The 17,509-nt window shown below is 35.5% G+C and overlaps 2 protein-coding genes across 5 annotated transcripts; one reads left to right on the forward strand and one right to left on the reverse strand.

Annotated features, from left to right (window-relative positions):
- The first annotated feature begins 612 nt into the window (after positions 1 to 612).
- Positions 613 to 9,458, forward strand: LOC117116874 (SH3 domain-binding glutamic acid-rich-like protein 3). Of its 4 annotated transcripts, XM_033260980.1 has the most exons (4): positions 697 to 748; positions 910 to 1,031; positions 5,671 to 5,838; positions 6,741 to 9,458. In XM_033260980.1, exons 1-4 carry the CDS (start codon positions 712 to 714, stop codon positions 6,804 to 6,806), a joined length of 393 nt encoding a protein of 130 aa, XP_033116871.1. In that variant the 5' UTR covers positions 697 to 711; the 3' UTR covers positions 6,807 to 9,458. The 4 variants fall into 4 exon arrangements, with proteins under 4 accessions (XP_033116874.1, XP_033116871.1, XP_033116872.1 ...); XM_033260983.1 differs by lacking the exon at positions 910 to 1,031 and having other exon boundaries at positions 613 to 759; XM_033260981.1 differs by lacking the exons at positions 697 to 748; positions 910 to 1,031 and adding an exon at positions 2,134 to 2,356.
- Positions 7,657 to 16,304, reverse strand: LOC117116873 (betaine--homocysteine S-methyltransferase 1-like). The gene is made up of 7 exons (XM_033260979.1): positions 16,146 to 16,304; positions 15,611 to 15,801; positions 14,988 to 15,182; positions 13,779 to 13,890; positions 13,220 to 13,413; positions 12,495 to 12,576; positions 7,657 to 11,339 (listed from the first exon to the last, which is right to left on the reverse strand). The coding sequence occupies exons 1-7, from the start codon at positions 16,177 to 16,179 to the stop codon at positions 11,062 to 11,064; spliced, it is 1,086 nt and encodes a 361-aa protein (XP_033116870.1). The 5' UTR covers positions 16,180 to 16,304; the 3' UTR covers positions 7,657 to 11,061.
- Between the last annotated feature and the right edge of the window lie 1,205 nt (positions 16,305 to 17,509).

Genomic DNA, 17,509 nt, shown 5'->3' on the forward strand with positions numbered 1-17,509 from the left:
ATAAGTGCTGTTCTTGTACTACAATGCTGTGTCATGTAAAATGAAGAATTTGTTTTGCAGTATTTTGATATTTACTCCTGTGCATGTTATGTTATGTTACCTCACCAGAAACAACTATATAGTATATAATTTTTTATATATTTGTCTCGGCTATCACACGTAACCGGAAAAAAAAGCTTCGAATTTGCAAGAAAAATGGCCGTCAACAATACGATAATTAAAAAAACAAATTGGTACTCTGTGCGTAATTTCGCCGATTTTATATCCACCAAGTATGCCTACTGTATTTCCACATATTATAGGCCTATTAAAATATATAAACGGTTAGGGAAAAAGTGGTGTAACAACAATATTTCCCCCGCTTTACCCTAGTTTTTAAATATTCAAAAATCTGTATCTTTTTAGCCGTTCCCGACTTTTTCGTCAAACACGCCTTTAGTGTCATTGAAAATTAATTTGTCCACATAACATTGTAATCCGGAAAGATTTGAATTAGCTTCTTGCCTCCAATTTTCCAGATAGTTGCTTTGTATTTTCCAAGGAATGGTATTTAATTAATTCTTAAAATCCGAATTACTTTGGATAATATATTCTTGTGCTTGTTGCTGAATACTGGCATTCAGGCATTTGAATAACAACTGCCGGTGTTTTAATACCTGCTGTAATGAAACTACAGTGCTGTGCTTCCACAACCACATTAGCTTTGTCACCATGGCTAAGGTTCAGTATTATTATTCCAGTATAACAGGTAATTTGGAAGTGAGTATAATACCTTTATAAGTTACAACTAGGACCAAATGTTTGTATTTCTGAGGGTCCGCGCATTTAGTGAGGGGATGGCTTTGCTATTTTACCACCGTATAGCTACAAAAGTTTGGTCACCATGCTCCGTATCTTTATATCTGTTAGGCCTACATGACTATGGAAATGCAAAGCTAACTATGGGACTTCAGGCGAAGAAAAATATTCTGAGACAATGGAACACAACCCAACATCTTTCCTCACTTGACAATCTTTCTGATGAATTACAGGCAACTTTAATGTTTTATTGCAAATTATTATAAAATCTATAATTTTAGGTATCAAGTAGGCCTGGGTTATGCGATGCCTTACGTATTTCCTAGCTAAATCTCTATTTCTGAAAATCAATCAAAATCAATCTTCTATAGGCCTCCTCATATTCTATCTTTTGATTTTATTTAATTTAAAACTAAATACCTAGGTAATTTTACTTAAATAATAAGAGGATTATAGTTTGGTTATTTACAACAAAAAAACATAAATTACGTATTTTTGACGTAATTTCACACAAAGTAACTTATTACATATTAGTATTAGTAGTACAGTATTAGTATTTATTTGAAATAGCGCACTGCTTAAATTTGTTTAGAAACTACATTACATTATTAAAATAATCAATGGATACAATGGACAACCACAGATACCGGTATGTTGCTGTAAAGATGTACTCTGGCTGTACAGCACTCATTTGTTACAACCTGGGTCACTTATGCAGTTTATTTCAACATTTAGGCATCTTCTTGACTTATGAAATTGCATTGCGGACGAAAAGTGAGGGGAGAAACTCCCTTACTAATATGTGTGGAGGGGAAACCCCTTGATCTGCGCCCATGGGTTCATGAGAGTCCACATCACCTCAGTTGGGGCTGAGGTGCGAAAATTTTGAGTATGGACGTCTGGGTGCCTGGAAATTGCACTCTCATACCTTAAAATAATTCTTACCAATAATTCATGTCAACAGTATAATACAACAATTATTTTTCTTGATACAATTTAGTGGGGGGTACGCGATCGCAACGTCTGCAGGCATGTTACTCATGCTTGCAAATCAATCTGAAACGACGGACCATATTCAAAGTTAGTACGGTATACAGCAAGCTGCTTCCGTAATGGTCTGTGATTTTCACAGCTGAAAACCTTCATTCAATAATAAAATATCTCAGCTATAATATATCACAGTTTTTCTGGCACCCGGTAAATTGTGATAAGTTTGGCGTTATTTCCCTTATTCACCTACATGCATTATAGTGGCGTGTGACCTCCCAATTTTCCAGCTGGTTGATCACAAGCAAGAAGTAACAAAATATATTTTATAGTACAGTACAGTATTATTACAATCCAAGGTCGCAGTTGCAGTAAGCCTACGCATCCAGGCATTTGACGACAACTACCGGTGTTTCAATACCACAAAACTACAATTATACATATTGGCTGTGTCACCGTGTCTCTGAATCACACTGAGGTTTCGTAGGAAAATCACTGCGTTCTTGCACATTTTGTCGCAAATATGGCTAAGGTTCAGTTTTATTATTCCAGTGTATCAAGTAATCTTGAAGTGAGTATACCACCTTTGTATAGTTGTAACTATGAACAATTGTTTATATTTATATTTCTTTGGGCCTGGACGCCCACGATAGTGAAGGAGTGGTTTTATCATTTTAACGCCGTTAGGCCTATATATAGCTACAAGTCTGGTGAAAGTCTCCGTTCTGTTGAATGAGTACCACTGTTGCAATGCAAAGGTCATTCTAGGAAGTTTAGTTTTAATAGGCCTATGTGTTCATATTTTGTCATTTAGCAGTGTAATCTTTTCCAATCCGTTGCGAAAAAGGCCTCCAAGATAAGAGCACTATAGCCTATTATTCCATACAAAGTGTTAATTGTTCTCCATACGCTCAATAAACTGCTGATAGTTTTTTTTTCTGTAGATTGGATGTAATAAGAACGTTAAACATTAGATAATTAATTCATTTATAAAAATAAAAGGCAAGGAGTCTGTAGACGTCTATACAAGTTCGGAACAAAACGTTTAAAACCATAAATTATTTAAACGCAATGTCACCACTAAATAACGTTGCAACAAGCTCATTAAAAGGATATAAACTATTAGGCCAATTATTTAATCATTTCACCAGAGAAAATGGTCGCAATAGTAAAAAAAAATTATACATAGGCCAAGATGTTTTTTAACGTCATGATAGCAGCGGCGGCGCCAGAAAAACTCCCTTGTAGGGTTCACGGGGAGAGTTTTTATGGATTTAGAATGGTAAAATGTGCGTTTAGACATATGGTTTAGACCAAAATATTAGGGATTGGCAGTCAAAATAACGTTATTTGGATAGGCAAATTATTGTTTTTAAAATTTTTGATCCGATGACCTAATCGTGCATCGGAGAACAGGTGGTCCAGGTCTGTCCGACGGGGGAGGGGGAAATTCCCCTCCCCCCTGCTGGCGCCAACACTGCATAATAGGCGCACGACATAGGATCAAAGATCTTATATGATATGCCTAAGATCTTTAAGCTTCTTCTATTTTGTAATTGAAAATTGTAAGATAAATGCATATGCATTAATTTGCATTTGATTTGAATCAGAATCTCATCCCTGCATCACGATTTAATAATAACTGTGACCGAATACAATATACAGTATTCCTTTGAAAAAAAAAACTATTAAAAAGTTATGTTATACTAAGTACAAAATTGTCGATATAAAATTATTATGAATGTGATTTATACGGTATCAAATTGGGCATGATATTGTCTGATTACGTGGCAACAATATCCAGGTTCCTCCACCAAGAGAGGTTTTAAAACTAAAACAAAACACAGTGGGAAATCACCTATCTGTTGTTGACGCCCTTCTTTCTAGCAGGCCGGAAGTATCCAACGAATCCCTGAGAATCGCATAATAAACCACAACAAGTTCTGTCGTATTGACTTAAGAATTATTTTAAAAAGCTAAGAATAGTTTATTTTTTACCAATATGGCTGCTGTAAAGTATTATTTTTCGAGTGTTTCTAGTTCAATGGATGTGAGTATATTTCATGCCTTGTATGCTAACTAGAGAGGGCCTACTTCGTACTACACTTTTATTCCTAGGGCCTGACCGAGGCTACAGTTATTGCAATGAATAATACATTCATTGTTTACAATTGCTTGCCATTTATTGACATATATTCTGGCCACATCTCATTATGAAAATAGGGATGTTGGAAGTTCTGGCAGGCTTCTTTATTTTCAGCACGATTCCAGGCTCTCCACCTTGGTTTCGATCCCTGGTTTCGACGCTTAGCCTTGGGGAATCCCGGAAGTAGCCTGCAGTACTACAGTATATGACCTACTAACTTCGTTGAAAGCTGCGAAGCATGTACAATTTATTCATGCAAAAGCCTGCTTCTTTAGTAATTCACCCATTTACCTTTCATGTAGAGCTTATGCCTTGTTTTCATCCATTATTCATTATTATCCACACTATGAAATTGCAAAGTTACAAATTTGTGCCCATATATATAATATGGGCTTGATAATATCGAATTACACCTATATATTCATCAAATTTCATCTAAAGCAAACCAAACTCTCGCCGTCTCGGCCTTATTTTGCATAACTGCTAATACAAAACACTGGTATTACCTCTTGAACTTTCCTCTGCAGCCAGGGGCTCATACACAAAAGATCTAACCAACAAGATTGAAATGGTGCAAAAAAGAGCAGCATGCGTTGTGTGTAATGACTTCACTTTGACACCTGATGGTTGCGTCACTGAAATTATCCAATTTCTGGAATGGGATTCCCTTGCTGACAGATGGAATGGATGCAGAATCTCCATTTTACAGCAAGTTCGACTCATCTCCTTCGCCCTGTTCTGCTCAAATCACGCCATCACCATTCCAATGCATATTCAATACTGTCAACCAACAAGTGCTACATTTCCTTACTTCCCACGCACAAAAATTTGTTTGTTGTAGTAGTTAAAAGACACAGCCTCTTGGAATGACCAATCTTCGTAAAAAGATTGAAATGAGTTTCCATGATAAAAAAAAAAAAACTGTTATTTTTTTTTTTTTTTATTATAACAAAACATCTTCAAGAAACAAGAAATCAACAGGAGTAATATGCTGCATTTACATGAGCACACATCAACATGTCCACTATGACTCTGTTTGAGTGTTGGACAGTATCAAAAGCTGTGTCCACACTATCAAATTGTATGTGATAAATAAATGTGATATGCTTATGTTTGTGATCTGAATCGGGATGAGTGGCACTTAACAAAAAACATGGTTGATGCAGCGGTTAATTAAAAAGGCTCGTAGCCAGCTCCATCCAAGGGGCGATTCAGTGTGTGGAGTCCAGGGGCCCGGGGCCGGAGCTTTTTGCACTTTTAAATCGTATATGGCATATATTTAAATACTTCTTGCAATTTAAAATGAAAAACATTTTTGGAATTATCCAATGCAAGGGAGTGAGAGTTCTAGTAGGCAGGGCCTTGAAAGTAATAATAATCATGACTTCTTTTCAACACAGGATTTCAAGACGGTTGTCAACAAAGCACTGTAAAAAACACTGAAATTAAATCAATTTGAACATTATTATTTATGGTAAAAACAACAAAGTAAAATTTTTTTTCTGCTAGAAATCAATCTTACAAATACTGTAATACTGTACTACCATAATATTACAATAATAGTAATATAATTGCTCAAGTCACAAGGAGTTTTTTTGTCGAGGGGGGGGGGACCAATCCCCAGGATTCCCCGGCTACAGGCCTGAGAGTAGCCATTACAGTATATGAAAGTGGTGCATATTGGACCATCTATGGCACAGTAATATTAATTTTGTTTGGAAATCTATTGTTCATTGTAGATGAAGAAAAAGCAACAAAAGATAGAGATGATATTAGATGGCAAAAAAATTGCCTACGAAAAGGTTGATATAGCCGCTGATGAAGAAAGTAAGAAGCGTATGAGAGAATTATGTGGTGACCCAAAAGCCCTCCCTCCTCAGTTATGTAATGGAGATGAATATTGTGGGGTAAGTGGGCTGTCTCTTATACACATCTAGATGTGTATAAGAGACAGCTAACAAATACAGTAGGACCCCTATTAAGGGGGACACATTTGGGACGAAAAAAATGTCCCCTAATAGGGGTTGACCATAATGTTAAAAGATATACTTTTGTTCATTTTTCGGCCAAAAAAGTGTCCCCCTTAATAGGGATGTCCCACTTAATAGGGATGTCCCAAAGGATGGGTTCTACTGTAATAGTTAATGTTATGTGTAAGTAAGATACAACATCTTAATAATTATGTTAGAAATTGGGATCAGTGGTTTGTCAGTGAAGAAAATGGCGTCCGGTTGAACGTTTTTTGCAACAATAGCAACGGAGTAGTATCACATGGTATCGTGACATAACACTATAGTACCCTATATGTATTAAAACTGTGTAAGAAGAAAGTAATACTTAAACTAATCCTATTTTTTAAACTAAGCATGGTTTGGCCGTTGGCCATGTTCTGCAAAGTCACATTGACCTACCTTATACATAAGTGAACATTTCATGATTGAAATTTAAATTGTAGGGATGTTGGCACCCTTTTTTTAAAAACAGTATCCATATTCAGTTGACCTTTTGTATAAACTGATATTTTTGTCAAATTTTGGTGTATATTCTACCTAAATGAAACTGAACAAAATTATGAAGAAAATATTTCATGGTAATTTTTAGTTCTGAATCATCAAACAGATTTTACTAGCCAACCATATTTTTGTATTGCTCACTATGAATCGGTTATGGTTGGGTTGGAGGCATGAATATATTTTCTCAATATCACATGGACCATTTTTATTACATTGACAATATATAAGAATCAAATGATGATGAAATATTTATTAATACATTGATATCAGTTATAAGTTATTTTTTCTTTTCACAGGGTTATGATGCTTTTGAAGTTGCCGTTGAGGATGAAGAACTGGAAAAATTTCTGAAACTGGCTTAGATTATAGACAAAAAATAAAGACTGGGTGGGGCTTAACTAAACAGTAAATGTGAGGTCTTGCCACAAAATGAGTCACATGGTTGGAAAATAAGTTTATATCATATTTGGTAAGATTAAAAACCGAAAGGTCCACTGATTAATCTCAGATAAGATAGTATAATACATACTTAATATTGAATCCTGACTCGATGGTGTGCATTTCGATACTAGGAGTATGTATTATACTATTTTGGTAAGATTAAATAAGCAGCTTCAATTTATAGGGCTTTCCCAGGAGGAATATATCTAGAGTTTGAGCATTTGAAGTTTATATGGGAACCTAGTTTTGAGAAATTTGGTTTCAAAGTTAAATTCAACTTTACAAATAGTGCCACCAACAGTAAAGAATATACATAAAATACACTTTGCTTCGACCTAGTTTGAGATGCTTACCATCTCAAAACTAGCATCAGTGACTGAAAAATTACTTTTTAATATATTCTTATTCTCCACTTTGTAAGCTTTAAAATGATCGATTATTTACTAGAATTGACTTATTATTAAGTTCTTAAGCATTATGCCTCCTCTGTTTAACATATAGCGTTGAATTACTATTAAGTTCTTAAGTATTAGGCCAAATAAAAAAAATTATTGTGTTGGCCATGCCTGACCGACCAAAATTTTACGAAATTCATTTTTTGACTACAAGGAACAATATTTTTTTTATGAGCCAATAAGGCTGAAATAGCCTTCAACTGGGCTAAGGGGCCAAGGTCCGGCCTATTTTTGTGCATGATACGCGATGCAAATCCAAAATTGTTGTATTATTTGTGTATTTTCTACTTTTTAAGCGTAAACACATTTTGGGTAAAAAAAAAAAAAGTTTTCCTACCGACCTACCAATTTTTTTGGATTTCCCAAAACATGGCCAACACAAAAATTTACTTTTTTTGGCCTTATGCCTCCTCTGAACAAAAGTATACAATACTGCCATATACCTATGATAATTACTCAGTTTAACATATAGCATCAGTTTTTGCGATGGCATACCTCATATGACCTCACTATGATGCAGTCTCATTTTGTGTTGAGACCTCACAAATACGCATCCACCAATTAGTACAGCTGTTCCATCTTTATGTAGTTGGGGTTATTGTAAGTTGATAAATAGAAAGGGTATAACTCAACCTATCAAAATAGTGAATCTTGATTTTTAGTTGTTTCAGAAGTAATATCGTTAATGAATTAATTAATTACATAATTAATTAATTTAATTAATGATGCTGATGGTCAAACAGTATCTGTTTAATATTTGCTATCAATTGACCAATTCCATGACTGAGCTTGTGAAATTTAGTATGATTCAACGTAAACCTAAATTCTATAAAATATTTTTGTCATTTTCAATCAGATTTAATCATTTAAACTGTTAATTGGAAAATCATTATTATTACAATCTTTGCCTGAAAAGGAAACATCAAACCACTTTGGTTAATCACTAATTAGAACTAAAATAGCAATAGATTTTAGCATGGCACATATTCTTGGCCCCAATCTAATGAATAGTATGTTCCGATTGGTTGGTCAGTTAAGTTTAAATTCTAATGTTTACAACCAATAGCCACTAATTATCACATGCCATGGTTTGTGTCAATTTATTGATGCTGATGATAAAATGTTATTCCATTGTCTCTCAGGCTCATACCTTGATGCTCTTGGCTGCAATTGGCAATATATATAGCATATTAGAAAATTAAACACATAATGCGTCAGTCGCCTGTGTGAGTACTAGATAATGTGATGTACGCCAACCTCCGGCAGTGACAGATCCAAGGGTGGTAAGAACGGAGCACCACCTTCCCCTCACCAGCAGCAGCTAAAAAGTCTAACCAAGAATGAAATCATTGAGATAAGAGAATAAAATGACCAAAACTCCAGACCCCCAATAAGTAAGAAACACTGCAAACCCCTTGGACCATATGTCATGCCCGCTCAGATCATAAACATCCTGGATTCGCCACTGGTAGGTGGCAGTCTAAGCAGATCAAAAACTATCCATCCCATGCACCTCAGCGCATTGTACTTTTCATGGAATCACGCCGATGATCATCAGCCAATGCATTGTGTGCCCAGGCTATATAAAACATCATTAAATATTATGTATTCTTACTACCAAATCTGTCAATTTGTGTACATCTGTTAAAGAAAATGATTATATAATTGTAATCCAAATTTTGATAACATAAATGATATGCAGTAAAATCTAGTAGCTTTTTATTTATATTTATAAAATAATATCCGTCGCCCACCTTCCTAGTCGCTTTTATAAATTATCTAGGAAATACTATGGAAAGAAACGTAGAAGAGCTTTTGTTTTAATGCTTAACACAAAATTGATTTTATCTGTTTACTCAGATTGAATACAATATATTAATCATTGATGTTATGCTGTAGTCTGCAGGTAATTGAAATTTATTTTGAATAGAGTTCTAAATTGAATAACAAATTGCCTTATTGTTTATATTTATAGATTCATTTTTTTTCTTCATAGTTTAAACATTCATGAACATAATTGTGATGTTTAAAAGAGAACTAAATCTCGAGCCTTTTTCCAAGGGTAAAGTAGCGTTTAGATTGAAATTTGTTTATATAATAAAACCAAGTTTGAAAATATTTCTGATGCTTCTTTTTTGCTATGAACATTGTATTTATTTTTTCACATCATTAAACATCTATAGAATACTGCAATTTGCATATTTTTTTTTATAATTGTCATGTTTGAATCAGAGATTTTAACAAACAGCAATTGTACAGTATGCATACATGGTCGGCACAACTATACAAAGCTGGTTTGTCTGATTTGGTTTGAAAACAAATTCTTCTGTATTGTCAATAAGGTAGCAACAAAACTATTTGCAAAAGGAACATCATTGTTCTTTGTCAGTGAACTAGAAATAATATACTGTAGTAGTTTTCATACCCTAATCCCCAAACCACAGTTGGGAAAGGAGCCAGTCACTTGGTTGGGGAACACTGCCCTGAAATAATATTTTTACAGCCATTGCCAGGTATCTGGTGGGGCATACTGTATTTTAATAATTGGTCCAGCCACGGTGCATGTCCGGTTGATTAAACCATATGAAATTGTTGGTAGCTTCCTCCACTATCGAAAAATCGTGGATCCACCCTTGAGTAGTGAAAAATACAGCTACTGTACACTCCCATAGACTGCTAAAACATGATGATTTGCCTTGAATGTAATCAGTAACAGCTGTTAGTACTTCACAATTCAAGGGGCCCTCTTGCCACTAAATATTTAAAAAATTCTAAAAAAAAATGATCTAGAGGTACCATAATCATAAATTTTCCATTTGTGAATGTCCCTTCTTGGTCCTCCTATTTCAAATTCCTGGATCCTTCACTGCAAAGAGTTTTGACACATGAGTGACTCCCAGACCAGAGGAAGTTTGATGATAGTCACTTAGATGCTGATTGGTGAAATTCAATTGATCTAATACTTAGTGACTGACCTCATTTAATATACTTAAAAGGATTTGCATTTTGACCTATATACTCTATTCTTTTAGGAGAAAAAAGGAAAATTATAAATTTAGGTCCGAGAGTGCCATTTCCGGCGATGAGGTAAGGTGCCATAATCATAAATTGTCTTACCTTAGCCCCAACCATGGTGGGGCTGAGGTGGTTTAGACCCTCTGTCTGTGGAAGCGTCTACCTGGGTCACCTCTATTTCGAACTCCTGGATCTACCACTAGAAACTGTTGTGATACTCTACAGTATAGTATTCATACTGACAACAAAACTCTTTTTAATAAAAAAAATAATTTATTCAATCAAAGAAACAGTTCAATATATATTATATATTGATATAAATTTCAAATATTAAAATGTGTTCCTCCCTGAAATAATTACAGTATATATATGTGGCATAAACCACTATTAAAAACAGTTCTGATACACTACAGTACAGTATTCATATTGACAACAAAACTGTTTTTAATCAAAAATAATTTATTCAATCAAGAAACAGTTCAGTATATACTTAATATATACATATGTATTTGGAACATTGATATCAATGTGGCATAAACCACTATTCAATGGTTATCAAAGTCTTCACATCCTTGGTGTAGTGCTTGTATATTGACAACAAAACTGTTTTTAATCAAAAATAATTTATTCAATCAAGAAACAGTTCAGTATATACTTAATATATACATATGTATTTGGAACATTGATATCAATGTGGCATAAACCACTATTCAATGGTTATCAAAGTCTTCACATCCTTGGTGTAGTGCTTGTTAAGCGAATCATCGTTCCCAAGCATAAAATGCTGACTCAAGTCAGTTGTGTACCTAGAAGCGGGTGGTGTATGTCCCACGCTTTCCGCCAAAGCTCTGGTGTAATGAGGGGAATTTCCACAGCATATACCAACATACCCAATGCCCATCTGTTTACAGCGTTTTCCAAACTCATAGATTTCCGATCGAGTACAGAAGGCACAGTCCAAATTTTCCGGGAACAAACGCTTTCCTGTGATAAAATTATGAAGATGATTATTTAGTATTAACCAACATAATAAACTTCTTAAAAAACATTTGATGCTGCACAGAGAAATCAGGGCTTTACTCCCCTCAAGCTATTTGGTCTATACCTACTACAGTCAACTCTCCCAATACGGACCACCCTTCGGACCGTCTACTTTGACCGGTTTTGAGAACGTCATGTTTACCTACCTTGGATCCCCGACCTTGAGTCGATAATAAGCTTAGGTCTAGCAAGGTACAACAGATAGGTACACCACTCTGCATCATGTACTGTGTAGGCCTACTGACCTGAGATAACATCATTTAAAATTCATGTTTTACTTTATTTTTACATTATTTATGTTGTACGTACCTATTTTTTTTGTGTCCAAGTCTATTATCAATAAAAATTTACACAATGTCTAACTTAATTTATAATAAGTGTCAGTGTTATTTTTCGTTCGATCGCCATAATCTGCTTCGCTTCAACGTGGTTGCACGCTTGATTGGTTTCGATGCCGCTGGCATAACCTTGGTGGGTCACTGAATTCTAAAAATAAGTGCTAACTTATGCAGCGCCCCCTAAACTGCGTCAGCCAATAGAAAACAGTCAGAAGTGACAGTCAAAGTATCATGCGCAATTATTTTTATGAAATCGATAGCCTTATGTTAGGACCGCTTGGTTTGCCTTAGCGTGAGAATGAATGCAAAATGTGAGAAAAGGATACGTTCCTTAATAAAGAAAACACACTCATGAACTTTTTTTTATCAGTTTATTAAACAAATGAAATCTAGGCTTATTGCAATTAATGTGCTATCGGTGTGTCACACGATCAACACTAACGATCCTACATGTGGTGTTGTTCTGTGATTGATAGTTGTTATTTGGAGTCAGTCGATGTGTCTCTGATGATTTATTCAACATATTTTGTCAATAAATCATCATTTTAAACTGGCCGTCCAGTTTTCAGAAGGTAATTTTATTGTTCCGGACTTAAGAATTTGGCCGGAATACAGAATTGGGAGATCCGGTTTTCAGAAAATATTTTAATACAGTAAGAATAGGAATAATTTTGGGACTTTAAAAAACAACCGGTTTTCTGGGTGGTCGGTATTGGGAGAGTTGACTGTATAATACATGTTTATTCTGGTCTATACCTACCTGTTTTTGGATCGGTTAAAAGTTGCATGTTTGGTTGTTCGTCAGTGGTACGATAGGGCACAGGTACAGCAGCCACCGGTTTCTATAAATTAACATACAATTTATAAACCTGTTTAATTTAATTAGAGACCTGAAATTAGCATAGAACCATTAAAACTGTTATGACCAATGACAGACATGAAAATGTATAAATAATCTGGTCAGTAGAAAGTAGAACCAATGAAATATGGTCTGCAATGCAGTCGCAGCATCAGCAGAAAATCAAGGGGCCCCTTTTCAGTCATGACACGTCAGACCTAAAACAGAAAGCATTTTCTTCCCTTTAATTCTTTAATATGTTGTAAAATGTTTCATAACAAATTTTTAAAATGGCTATTGCCAATTTTTCAATAGACTCTGTAAAATTGTAAAATGTTTTACAATCAGTTCATTAACAAAACATCACTCCTATGATAATTTCCTGACACAAACTCATATCCTAATAACACTTGCAGTACCCGCTGCTACTAGGGGATCGAATTCATCACTAGTCACCAAGTGCAAGCTCGGTGGTCTATTCGTTAAGACATCAGGCTAGATACCTGAAGGTTGTAGGTTCGATTCCCACCCGAATCACTTGCAAATTTTTTCGCTAGTATTTGGGGACGTACTGAGTATTCAGTACGATTACACGTCAGGTAGGGCAAAACATCACTCCTACAGTTCATTAATATTAGTTCATTTACCTTGCAATTCTCTTTGACAATATCCATAATTTTCATTGTCATTTCTGGGCCACGAGCACAGTTCAGACCAATGACATCAGCTCCGGCATCTTCAAGCATTTTGACTGCATTGCTGAGCTTTATGTTATCTAGCGTGGCTACTTCTCCATCGATGACATTCTGGTATATAGGAATTGTGGCAACAGCTGGTAGACCTGGAATATGTATACAGGATATATCAACATGGATGAAACATAAGAGCAAGTCTTAAAATGTAGTTCAATTACTCTAAAATCCATCTTTAATTGGGGTGGGGGGGCTAGATTCTAGATCCCTGACGAAGATGGCCCAAGGTCCCTGAGAGGGTTCACATCCACTTTAGCCCTCACCATAGTAGATTATATACATAAACACTAAAGCCCAGAAATGAAAAATACAGAAAAAATTAATATTTTTTCAAAGCAGTTTTTGATGAAATGATTGGGCCCACTGGGTTATAAAATATAGCGGTTGCAAAATGTCTCCTATTGGGTTAAGATATGTCTGCCATCGCAGCTTCAAGATTTCTTAATTCAAATACCTGGAGCATATTTCTTGATTGCTTTCACCGACAACACAGCCTCACCAATATCACCACATGTTTCAGACAAAATATAGTCTGCCCCTTCCTCTACAGCCCACTCAATTTGTTCCTTATAATGAAAAAGAACCTTCATTATAACACATACCAAAGTATACTTATATGTGAATTTCGTATTTTATTCTCATATCCTACTTGGAGAAGATGCCTGAAGATGATGTAAATTATTTCCAACATCAGGGGTCTTGACTCCTACAAGTAGAGTCTTCTGGGGTTTGGACAGCGCTCTGCACAGGGTACAATTCGTCGGGGAGAAAAAAAAATTATATGCATTTTCTACACCCACGGCCACTTTGCTCCCATCGGGAAATGGGCCCTTTGTCGGGGACCTCGGACACCCCCTTCGGGCAAATTCTAGTGCCACCCTTGATCATGCCTCCCAAAACACATCAAATTCACAATGCTGTTTTACTACTTTACTATCAATTGTCTCACAGAAGTCAGTGACGATGGTTACCACCATGCGCAGCAAAATAAAATTACATGTGTTAAGAAAGCTCAATTTTCAACAGATCTCTTGAAAGTGACTTCTTTCAACTTGAGACCCCTGCAACATTAATCATGAAAACACTATCAGTCCGCTGCCAGCGACAAGTATACTCGCCCACAGGGTGTTGCTGAGGGCACCAGGGACGAGTATACTTGTCAAAATTAGGGTAGCATTCTAGCGTTCATAACGTCTTTGTTATACATTGCAGAACCACAGACTCCTCAATGGCTAGTAGCTTGGGAAAGATACACCTAGACAATAATGTACAAATAACGTATGATTGTTTGTTGTGTTATGTTGCCGGTAGTACACTCGAGCGGCACAGTGGGGGCACCCTTTCAACATACCAACCCATGCACAAACTTGGCATAGTCAATGAATTAAAAGGGCTATCGCAGTGCTGTCAACGAGTTTACTCGCCCCCCCCCCCTTAATGTTTTCCCGCCATTTTATTAGCAACGTCATTTTGATGATATACGACTAGGTAAAATGTCAAAAAAAGCATGTTTGTACATGTAAACTTGTTTTGGCACACGGAAAGGAAACTTAAAAAAAGGTCTGGCAGTCGTGTTAAAGATCCTTTTAAGTCATTTTCATAATCCTGCCATACCACCGTATTCATTCAATATAAAAAAAAATGCCAAGATTTATAATCACACCTTGAAGATGTTCATGATCTTGTCGTTCCATGAGGGATCGTCCGGTTTATATAGATTTGTGTTACAGATATTTCCCGCCATCAGTGTGCCTGTCTCGTTTGCAACCTCCCTCGCCAACTTCAGCGCAATTCTATTCATCTTCTCTACATCTTTCTCACGTCCTATAAGCCGCATTTTTTCACGGTGGGCATAATACTGAGGGAGAAATAGTATTAATAATTATTTAATTAATATTACATTTTTTTATTTGAATTGTATAACAAAGCACCTAGGACTAGTTATATTAAAATGTTTATTCTCTGCAAAAAAGATTTTATGTATTATATTAACAGATGTTTTACATAGGAGATTTTAAATAAACAGTTCTATACATACTGTATTTGAAAAACAATAAAAATACAGTAGGACCCCCTCCTTCCGGACACACCTATTAACGGGATATGCCATTAAGGGGACACCCCCCATTAAGAAAACACTTTTTTCTAACTAAATGAGGGGAAGTACATCTTTTAACACTAAGGCCAACCCCTATTCATGCATAATTATAACTCCATGATTCATGGGACACGTCCCTATTTTATGGAGACTTTTTTTGGTCCCGAAAGTGTCCCCCTAAAACTTACAGTAAAAGCCAGGACAACATCACTACCGGCATGTACAAACTCCCAATACTGCTGGCGGACCAAGTCGGGATGTTCCAAGATTACCTCTGGCACATATGCTCCCGCTTTCAATAGACCTCTGCGTTCAAACAGAAAGAGGTACCCCTCAGCTACTATTACAGTCTCGCCGCCATTCAAACGCTCCAACAAGCCTGTTCGAACAAAGTCCGATTATTATGTCTCATCTATTACAAAATTTCCCTTCCTGCCTAAAGACAGTAAAAATAGCAATATTATAATATAATTCATACATTAGTAAAATAAAAAATTATGAAAATTAATATTAATCTTTAAACACAAATAAGTGGACCCTGAGAAAAAAATTAAGGTTTCTGTTTGTACATGCGATGAACTCAATCAGGCAGTGGCATGGCGTTCCGTATTTTACCAAGTGAGCAAGTCTCGTTAACCCTTGGCTGCCTAGCTAGCAGTTGTTACAACAGGTTTGTAGGCCAAAACCACTCTATCTTTCCTACCTCCCGTCCTACCTACGTACCTTTTACTTTGCTCCTCCTTTTTCCCGAGCTCATGACGGTTATGAATCACTGCAGGATTTAATTTAGATTGTCTTGATCTGTATCTGTATCTATCAGCTACTGCACAACCGCCGTCAACTAGGCAGAATCAGAGAGGCAGAATTAGCTATTTTAAAACAAGACCTTGAACTTTGCAGTGAGACTGCAACTTGGAATGCTTTCTCAGAATCTGATATTGATGATAAAATTCATTTTGTTCTTTGTTTTTTAAATTTAATTTCTTTTATATACCTTTATAACGCTTTGTATATATGTATAACATATATGCATGTGTGTGTGTGTGTGTGTGTATATATGTACCTGTTAAAGATACATAGAAATATAAAGGCAGTCGTTCGAGTTTATTGTTATATTGTCATGAGTAATGCTGTGACGTTGCTGTAGAAATGAGTGAGTGAACCAGGCGAATTTCGGCCGTAACAGAAATTTGGGGGCTCGTCGGGGAAAATAAATCTCAACTAGCAAAAGTTTAAAAAAAAAAAAAAAAAAAAAAACGAACAAAAAAAAAAAAAAAAAAACCAACTCGACGGTAACCAGGAAGAAATGACCAGGTGATCGTGATTTTGTTTTATCAACTTGTATTTTTAACTGATTTCCTTTTGTCAACTGATATTTTGTAACTGTATCATTACTGAAGCTGTACGGTAACCCATGAGAAGAGAACTAAATAATAAGAAGTTAATTGGAATCAATCAACTGAGAAAGAAAAGCTGAAAGAAAACGAAATTTGAATATGTTAAAAGAAAATTTGATCTGATAGTAAACCAACTGTTCAAATAAAACCTACTAAAGGGCAAGGAGGGAAAGAATTGTGATACACGGATGATTGAAGGAACAGTAAAGTCAAGGTACCAGGATCAGACCAGGACCAAGACGGAGCAGAACTGATTTAGTCAAGACTTGGATCAAGACAGTTCAAGTAAGAGAAACAGAACTGCTTACAAGTCAAGATAACTGACGTTAAGTTTTAATTGTATATGCCGTTTTAATTTTCAATTTTGTATTATCCATTAATTAATTAATTAATTAACTAATGCTTTCCAGACAAGATAAATAACGTTCAGATTATTATTATGTTGTTTTAATTTTTGATATTAAATTATCTATTCATTTTAAGTGCATAGCCTGTAATTATGGCGGCAGTCAACATGGCTGATATTGAGAAATTTATGGAAAATCCTACAGTGGATGATTTTAACGATTTAAGAAAAAATGATTTGTTAGCTGTAGCTAAAATACTTAAAGTGGACGTCAGAATAGATATGAAAAAACAAGTTGTTGTTTTACTCTTTGTTCATTAGTTTAAGTTTGACTACACCACTTT

The sequence above is a fragment of the Anneissia japonica genome, unplaced genomic scaffold (assembly GCF_011630105.1).
Source record: "Anneissia japonica isolate Jap-2015-1 unplaced genomic scaffold, ASM1163010v1 scaffold1302_len1884557_cov193, whole genome shotgun sequence".
NCBI lineage: Eukaryota > Metazoa > Echinodermata > Crinoidea > Comatulida > Comatulidae > Anneissia > Anneissia japonica.